This window comes from Chenopodium quinoa, unplaced genomic scaffold, assembly GCF_001683475.1.
Source record: "Chenopodium quinoa cultivar QQ74 unplaced genomic scaffold, ASM168347v1, whole genome shotgun sequence".
NCBI lineage: Eukaryota > Viridiplantae > Streptophyta > Magnoliopsida > Caryophyllales > Amaranthaceae > Chenopodium > Chenopodium quinoa.
Genome location: NW_018743448.1, coordinates 2,058,262 through 2,067,766, shown reverse-complemented (window position 1 = coordinate 2,067,766; position 9,505 = coordinate 2,058,262). Strand labels below are relative to the sequence as shown.

The following is a 9,505-nucleotide window of genomic DNA, read 5'->3' as shown; positions in this document are numbered from 1 at the left end:
TGATGCTGGTAGTATTAGAAAAGCTTTGTCATTTATGGTGATTGTTGATGAACTTCCATTTAAGTTTGTTGAAGGTATAGGTTTTAGACATTTTTGTGGTGTAATAGAGCCTAGATTTAATGTTCCTTCTCGAATTACAGTAGCCAAAGATTGTTTTGAAACATAATTAACTGAAAATCGAAAGCTGAAAAATGTGTTAAAAAGGTGTAATTCAAGAGTTTCTTTAACTACTGATACATGGACCTCTATACAACAAATCAATTACATGTGCTTGACTGTCCACTTTATTGATAATAATTGGAAATTACACAAAAGAATTCTGAATTTTTGTCCTATTGCTAGTCATAAGGGTGATGATATTGGCAAAGAAATTGAAAAGTGTTTGCTTGATTGGGGGCTTGAAAATGTCATGTGCATAACAGTTGATAATGCTAGCTCAAATGATACTGCAATTGGGTATATGAGAAGGAAAATAAATGGGTGGAAAACTGGGGTTCTTACGGGTCGTTTCCTTCACATGCGTTGTGTTGCACACATTGTCAATTTGGTTGTTTCTGATGGGTTGAAAACTGTTAATGAGTCGGTTCAACGTGTTAGGCATGCTGTTAGGTTTATCAAACAATCTCCTGCTAGGTTGCAAAGGTTTAAAAAATGTGTCTTAGATGAAAAAATCAACACAAAAAAGGGATTGTGCCTTGATGTGCCTATTAGGTGGAACTCCACCTATTTGATGTTGAATGCTGCTATTGAGCTTCAAGATGCTTTTGAGAGGTATTCTGGGGAAGACCCTCACTATGTAGTTGATTTGAATGAGAGGGATGGTAAGGGTAGCCCAGATTCTGATGATTGGAATAATGTAAGAAGACTTTCTGAATTTCTACAAGCCTTTTATGATCTGACCTTGCATGTCTCTGGCTCTTTATATGTCAGTTTGAATTTGTTTTTTCATGAATTGGTGAGTGTTGCTGTACTTATGAAAGATTTGGTTTCAAGTGATGATGTGGATATGTGTCTTATGGCTTGTAGAATGAAAGAAAAATATGAAAAGTATTGGGGTGATCCAGAAAAAATAAACCTCCTGATTTTTATTGTCGTTGTCCTTGATCCTCGTTATAAGCTTGATTATGTTGAGTGGATGATAACTGAAATTTATGACCCTATTGTTGCATCAAAGTTAGTTGATAATGTGAAGGTAGCTTTGAATGCTTTGTATGAGGAGTATCGTGTTTCTTCTGGTAATGATGTGAATAGGGAGGAAGTTTCTTCAAGTAAGGATGGCAAAACTCCATTGAGTCCCAAACATAAAAAGATTGAAGTCTTAAAGAGTAAGTATAAGAAACACAAGTGTGAGAGAGATGGAGATGCAAAAATAGAGTAAGACAAATATTTGGAGGAGGATACAGCGGAGGATATTGATGAATTTGACATTTTGAGCTGGTGAAAGTTCAATTGTTCAAGGTTTCCTACTGTGGGGAGAATTGCCCGTGATGTTCTTGTTGTCCCTGTTTCGACAGTAGCTTCTGAGAGTGCATTCAGCACTGGGGGCAGGGTTCTAGATCAGTTTAGGAGCTCATTAACTCCTCGAGTTGTAGAAGGTCTTGTTTGTGCTCAAAATTGGTTACGTGCTTCACCATTTCCAAGTATTGAAGAATGTTTAGAGGAAGTTGAGCTTCTTGAAGAGGGTAATATATAAGAACATCTAATCATAAGTTATTTTCATTATGTGTATATATTTTAACTTGGTTATTTTTGTTATGAATTATGATAGACTTGAAGAATATGGCAGTTGGTGATGCTGATATTGATGAAGTGCTTGAAATAATAGACTGATGTGGCTCTTTGCTCATTGTTGACTTGTTGTTGCCACTTGCCAGACTTGCTACTGCCTTGCTCTATCACTGCTACTGCCTTCGTCTATGCTGCTGAGTGCTGACCTGCTTTTGCTGCTGACCTGCTGTTATGATGCTGCTGCTGCCCTGCTGCTTGTTGCTACTGCTGTTAAACAATTTTTTTACTGCCTTTTAGAACTTGGTCTATGCTGCTTGTTGCTACTGCTGTTAAACAATTGTTAAACTTGTAATGTTGAACAATTTTATTTTTTTTTTTGGATGAAGTGTTGAACTTTTAAAACTTTGAATTATAACTTTGAAGTTTTAGAACTTGTTAATGTTGTTTAAATCTCATTAAGCATTTATGCTACTACATATGTTGATGAATATAATATTTATATGATTTAAGCCCACAAAAATTGCAGATTAAAGCCCAAATAAACAAGGCCCAAAAAAATTCGGTTTGGTTCGGTTTTTTCTTTTGAAACCGAAATTTATATGGTTTGGTTTGGTTTGGTTTCAAAAGTAAAGTGGTGCGGTTTGGTTTCCAAAAACCAAAACCCGAATTAGGGTGGTTCGGTTTCGGTTTGGCCTATAAACCAAACTGAAAACCGAACTTTCACCCCTAGCAGGGAGAGAAAGAAGGGCTGCAGTCATACATCAGGCGGTTCATTTGATGAAAATTCAGATTCAAGGACTGTCTGATGAGGTTGCCTATACAGACTTTTTTAAAGGTCTGAAAGACGGGTCGGCCTTCAAGTTCGACCTTGTCAGGAAGAGGGTTGCTACCCTCCAAGAAGCACTGATGGAGGCGGACGCCTATATATGGGCGACCGAGCTCTGCAACATCAGTAAACAGTCGGACTCAAGGAAGTATGACAAAAAAAGAGTCGGTTATCACAACCGGCTAAGAATGAAAAGAAAAGAAAAGAAGTTTGATTGGCTGATACCTCTCAACAGCCGTCCCAGAATAAAAAGACAGAAACAAAAACGTACTCCCTGAAGTACGAGTTCAATAAAGACTGTTACTCCATCCTCATGGAGATAAAAGTCTGGGTATCTATTGAGAAGCCGACTGCTATGAAAGGTTCCGCCAAAAATCGGAACAAAAATAAATACTGTCATTTCCATGAGGATATTGGCCATGACACTAACGACTGCTTTAGCCTAAAGCGACTGTTGAAACACCTGGCTGACAAAGTGGTACTTAAGTCATAAATTCTGAGATCCAAAGTTACCCTGCAAACTAACCCTAGGCAGTCGTCCAAGAACAAGCCTCCCTCTGCTAATAGTCATGATAATGACGAAGAACAGATCTATACAATAGCAGGTGGCTATGCTGGAGGCGGCCCTACCATTCAGGGAACCAAAGATTACATTAGGGGGCTAGATGTCAGCTTAGTTGATGAGGGGCAGGCGTTTAAAGACACTTTCCCTGATGTTTTCATCTCTGAGAGAGACAGGGGCAATGTCAAGAGGCCGCATGATGACCTCATTGTCATCGAATGCAAAGTGGCCAACCAAAAGGTTGGCCGAATCCTCATAGACATCAGCAGTTCCACAGATCTCATCAGCCACAAGTGATTGACCAAGCTCAAGTACAAGCCTGAGAGCATGCACAAGGTCTCTCATCCCTTAGTGGGATTTGGGGGGGAGTAGTGCATCCGGTAGGTCGAATAGACTTACCCATTCGATTAGGAGAAAAGGGAGAGGGACGCCACTTGGTGGTCCGGTTCTTAGTTGTTGAAGAGCTGATCGCCTATAACCTGATTTTGGGTCATCCTACCCTAAATGAATCCAAAGTTGTTATCATCCCTTCTCTTATGCTTCTCAAGTTTGAAAGGGATAATGGAACAGTGGGCTCCCTTAGGGGAGACCAAAAGACGGCTTGGGAGTGTTATCTCTCTGACGTCAAACCCACTGTGTTCGCCTCCGGCCCCAGTGGAGAAACTATAGACCTTCACAAAATCAAGGAAGCAATTCCTGCTCTCATAGCAGGCGGCAAAAAGAGAAAGGCCGGCCAATTGGTGGTCGTGAAAAAAGAAAAGCAATAGCAATCACTGACCGGAGAACGACCGGATGAGCTCTGTCCCCAGCCGGCTGGTGAGCACATTGATATTGTTCTAAATGACACTCGTCCAGAACGTACTATTAAGGTGGGGACGGCTGCTTTTTCTACATTGGGTGCAGACTTGCACAACCTACTGAAAGAATTCAAAGACATCTTTGCCTTTGAAGTGGACGAGATGCCAGGCATCAGCCCGGATCTAGCCGCTCACAAACTTCCTGTGGATCCTAAAAAGAATCTGGTAAGGCAAAAGAAGAGGAACCATGGTGAAGAAAGAAGTCAGGCGACAGCTGCCGAAGTAAAAAAGCTGTTATATGCTAAGTTCATTCGGCAATTCTACTTCCCTGATTGGGTTGCTAATATTGTACTCGTAAAAAAGCTGAATGGTACTTGGCGCATGTGTGTAGGTTACACGGACTTTAACAAGGCATGTCCAAAGGATAACTATCCCCTTCCAAAGATCAACAATCTGGTCGACTCTACAGTCGGCCATGCCTTGATGAGCTTTATGGACGCCTATTCAGGCTTTCACAGATACTCTTGTGGAAGAAAGATCAAGAGAAGACGACATTCGTCACTGATCAGGAGTTATTCTGATATACTGTGATGCCGTTTGGTTTGAAGAATGCGCCTGCTACCTTTCAGCGAATGATTAAAACAGTCTTCATTAATCAAATTGGAAGGAATGTGGAGGCGTATATTGATGACATCATAGTAAAATCCAAACTTCAGACGGACCATCTTACACACCTCCAAGAAACATTCGCCACACTCAGGCGACACCAGGTCATGTTTAATCCTAAGAAGTGTGTTTTTGGAGTTAAGTCTGGGATGTTCCTCGGATTTCTGATAGATCAAAGGGGGGATAGACGCCAACCCAGAAAAAATACAGGCGGTCATAGACATTGCATGCAGTCGTGTAACACCCCCAAATCTCCCTCTACGGAATACGTAGAAGATACGTATAAATACCGTAGATATAGACTTACCACCGCGTAATAACGCAAGGTTTATATTTCAAAATACTTTTGCAACAAAAATTCTTTATTCATTATTAATAGTACTTCAAATAAAACTGTTCATAAGTGATGACATAAAACAACTCAAACGTTTCCTAAGCTAGGTGAAACTCCTGTGGACTCCCATATGCATCAATCAACTTGCACCTGAAAAGTTCACCTACTTACCATTATGGTAAACAGGGCAAAGCCAAAACCAAAGCACGTATTAGAAAATTATGCTAAGTAGATTATGTGTGAGATAAGTAAAACATTAAATTAAATCACGTACATTTAATTCCAATAATTCCAACACATTTTTTCCAATATCATACCTATGCAAGTACTTTCTCAATTCAATTCTTTCAAGACAAGTTTAAAACTCAATCGATTATATTTCAAAATCAATTCCTCACTAAGTGTGCACACCCCCCAAGTGGTTTACTTTATGAACAAAGGTCAATCTTGAGAAAAGGCTAGGTCATGCAAAGTCCATAGCCTTCTCTAATCCATTCCCTAAGTGGGATTCATAACATATCGATTGACTTGCTTAACAGCACCTTTTAAAATCCGTTATACTTGAATAATAATAAACTTGTAAATCGTTTTTAATCCAATCTTTTTTTTTAATAATTTCAATCACCATTCAAAGTCTCTTTTGTTTTAATCAAAATTATTAATTTCAATCCATCATACAACATAATTTCATAAAACATAATTTCATACGGAACGTAATAACATAATTTCATACGGAACATAAAATATAATTTCATACGGAACAATATAATATAATTTCATACGGAACGTAATAAAATATAATTTCATACGGAACATAATAAAATATAATTTCATACGGAACATAAGAAGAAGCATAACAAGTCATAATTTCATATGGGGTGTATAAAAAAATAATTTCATAGTCGACTTTTAAAGGTATCAAACCACATAACGTACCTTGATCGTAACACGAGCGATTCACACAATACTTCACTTCACTTCACTTAATCACGAACACCCTTCACGTTATTATAACCTTAATTAATATAAGGCTATCAAATAAGCACAACAACTTAACCAATCTATCCTATATGTGCATGAATTAATTATGATTTATTATTATACTTTAATAAAATAAATTTTTTTGTTTTTATAAAATAATTTTCTATTTTTATAAAATGATTTATTCAAGAAATAATATTTATGAAATTCAATTATAAATTGTAAAACAAGTTTAGGAGAAGGAGAAATTAAAGGACGAAGATGGAAACCAAGGCAAGGGAGGAAGCAAGGTGGTCGGCCGTGAGAGGTTGTGGCTGCCGGCAGTGGTGGCTGGTGGTCGCCGGTGAGGGCCATTGGTGATGGTGGTGGCCGAAAGTTTGAGGGAGGAGAAGAGGAGGAAAACCGTGAGAGAGAAAGAGAGAGAGAAGAAGATTTCTTGCGGTTTTTGGTGTGAGTCTTGGGGTGTTTGGAAGGGGTATTTATAGGTGTTTAGGTAATGAGTTTATAGCAATTTAGGGTTGTATGATTTATGGTAATTTCAAAGGATGAAAATTAGGGTTTTAAGGGTTTAGGAAATAATTAAAAGTATGGAAGAATATTTAGATTTTATTTGGTCATGAAATTTTATTTAGTAAGTTTTGAGCTTGGAGTGCAAGTATAGAATAAGATCAAATAATTTTTAGATTTTAGAGTAGAAATAAGGAATTTTAAAGGATTTTTTTTTAATAAAATAAATTAAAATCATTTAGAAAATTCATGAGTGGCCAAAAATATTGAGCTCAATATTGCTCAATAATTTCGGTCCCTCTATGTTAATTTATGGATTTTGTAAGATAATTTTAATGCCTAGAATTAATAATCCAATAAAATTTATTTTGTGAAAATTAATAATTGGAAGAATAGAATCAGATTTTTATTATTTAAATTGGGGTGGCCGAAAATATTGACTTATAATAATTAATTAAATCAGATTTTTATTATATAAAATTCTAAAATTAATTTATAAAAATATATTTGATGAAAATAATTAATATGGAAAGATAATAAAACAATTTAGATTTTTATTATATAAAATCCGAGAATACAATTTTAATTAATTTATTTTAACCGAATTAATTTGATTTCGATTTAGCTATTTAATTTTTGAGAAATCAAAAATACTATTTATAACATAGGTATAAAATAGTTTCATTTATTGGATTATCCATTTTAATTAGTTTTGTAAAATAATAAGACAAATGATTTAGGTGCCAAAATTTAAATATCATTTTGGCTCCAATACTCAAATACTCTTTAGAAAAAAAAATAATTAATTTAGAAAATACGTCAAAATACGAGACTAAAATACTGTTTAATTTAGAAAATACCTTTTAAAAATACGGGGTATTACAGCTACCCCACTTAAAAGAAGTTTCGCCCCGAAACTAGGCAGAATAATGAGGAAAAATTAAAAATTTTCTTCTTTGAAAATAGATTTTAGTTTGTTAATTTCATGCACATTCTAGCTAGACACGACCTACTTCTAACTTAGAGGGTTGAAAATAAACGCGCGCGAAACTCTATCGTACTCTACCCCCCTTAAAAAGAGTTACGCCCCCGTAACTCGACCACTAACCTCAAGAAAAAGGTTCGGGTAGCGCTTCCGCATATCGGCTTCAGCTTCCCATGTTGCTTCCTCAATTCTGTGATTTGTCCGTAACACTTTAACGATTCTCACATCCTTGTTTCTTGTGCTCTTGACTTTAGTATCCAGAATTTTAACAGGTCTTTCCTCATAAGTTAGGTTTTCCTCCATTTCTATGTTCTTGGGTTGTAATACATGAGTCGCATCAGGTACATACTTCCGGAGCTGGCTCACATGAAATACGTTATGGACCTTTTCTAGCTCACTGGGTAAGTTCAACCTATATGCCACTTTTCCGATCCGTTAAGTAATTTCGTACGGTCCAATATACTTCGGGCTCAATTTTCCTCTTTTCCCAAATCTCATAACCCCTTTCATGGGTCACACTTTCAACAACACTTTCTCTCCTACTTGATATTCTTCTTCCCTTCTCTTTGGATCAGCATAACTTCTTTGTCTGTCTTGTGCTGCTTTCATCTTTTCTTGTATCAATTTGACTTGTTTAACTCAATCATATCCGATCCAAGTACCATTGTTTCACTGATATCACTCCAACAGACTAGGCTTCTACATTTCCTCCCATATAGGGCTTCAAATGGTGTCATCCCAATACTTGCATGGTAACTATTGTTGTAGGAGAACTCAATCAAATCCAGGTGGTCTTCCCACGACCCCTGATATTCCATTACACATGCCCTCAACATATCCTCCAATGTTTGGATGGTCCTCTCGGTTTTTCCATCTGTGGTAGGGTGAAATGTCGTGCTCATTAATAGTTTCGTCCCCATTGCTTTTTGCACACTTTGCCAAAAGTTGGATAAGAACCTCGAATCCCTGTCTGACACAATATCGCTTGGCACCCCATGGTACTTTACTACATACTTAACATAGGCTTTTCCCAATTGCTCCATGGACCAAGTGTTTTTCATGGGTATAAAGACAGCTGTTTTCGTCAATCGATCCAAAATTACCCAAATGGTGTCATTTCCCGCCCGAGTTTTGGGTAATGCCCCAACAAAATCCATAGAGATGGAATCCCACTTCCAACTAGGCACTTCTAATGATTGGACTTTCCCTTGTGGTCTGCGATGTTCAGTCTTCACTTTCTGTCATGTTAGGCACTTGGCCACAAATTCTGCAACTTCTCTTTTCATATTGGGCTACCAAAACATTTTCTTCATGTCCTTATACAATTTGTCCCCTCTAGGATGCATTGAATAAGGAGAACTATGAGCTTCTTCCATCAACCTCTGTTTGATGTACCCACGGTGTTGTAGAATACACCATCTTCCCTTTAAACGAAGTCCACCTTCACCATCAATGGTGAAATCCGATACCTGCCCTTCACCCATTTTCTCTTTAATATTCTTCAATTTTTCATCCTCCAACTAACTGTTCCTAATTTCCTCAAAAATCGATGGTCGTATAATCAAAGCGTTCAACATTCGACTGACTTCTCCTTTTTCTACTACCTCCAAATTCATCTTTTGGAACTCGATACACAATTGGTCCGGCAATATCATCGCATATATCGAGTGTCTTGACTTCCTACTTAAGGCGTCTGCCACTACATTAGCCTTACCTTCATGGTACTGGATTAGCAGCTCATAATCCTTGATGAATTCTAACCACCTTCTCTGTCTATTGTTTAATTTCTTTTTGGTGAAGATATACTTTAGGCTCTTGTGATCGGTGAAAATTTTACAATTCACTCCATACAAGTAATGCCTCCAAATCTTCAAGGCAAACACTATGGCAGCAAGTTCCAAGTCATGCGTTGGGTAATTCTGCTCATACGTCTTCAGCTGTCTTGAGGCATAAGCAATTACTCTCCTAGCTTGCATCAAAACACATCCTAACCCAAACTTTGATGCATCGCTGTACACCTCATACTCCTTACTCTCATTAGGTAATGCTAATACAGGGGTTGTTGTCAATTTTTCTTTCAGAGTTTGAAATGCTTCCTCACACTCAGGAGACCAAATGA

The 9,505-nt window shown here is 37.4% G+C and overlaps 1 protein-coding gene and 1 long non-coding RNA gene across 2 annotated transcripts; both read left to right on the top strand.

Moving 5' to 3' along the window:
* Positions 1–265: 265 nt before the first annotated feature.
* On the top strand, positions 266–1,247 carry LOC110739343 (zinc finger BED domain-containing protein RICESLEEPER 2-like). The gene is made up of 2 exons (XM_021919809.1): positions 266–1,173; positions 1,220–1,247. Exons 1-2 carry the CDS (start codon positions 266–268, stop codon positions 1,245–1,247), a joined length of 936 nt encoding a protein of 311 aa, XP_021775501.1.
* A 21-nt stretch (positions 1,248–1,268) lies between these two features.
* On the top strand, positions 1,269–2,204 carry LOC110739277. Its single transcript, XR_002514767.1, has 2 exons — positions 1,269–1,682; positions 1,769–2,204. It is a non-coding gene; the product is annotated as an uncharacterized LOC110739277 (long non-coding RNA).
* Positions 2,205–9,505: the final 7,301 nt, after the last annotated feature.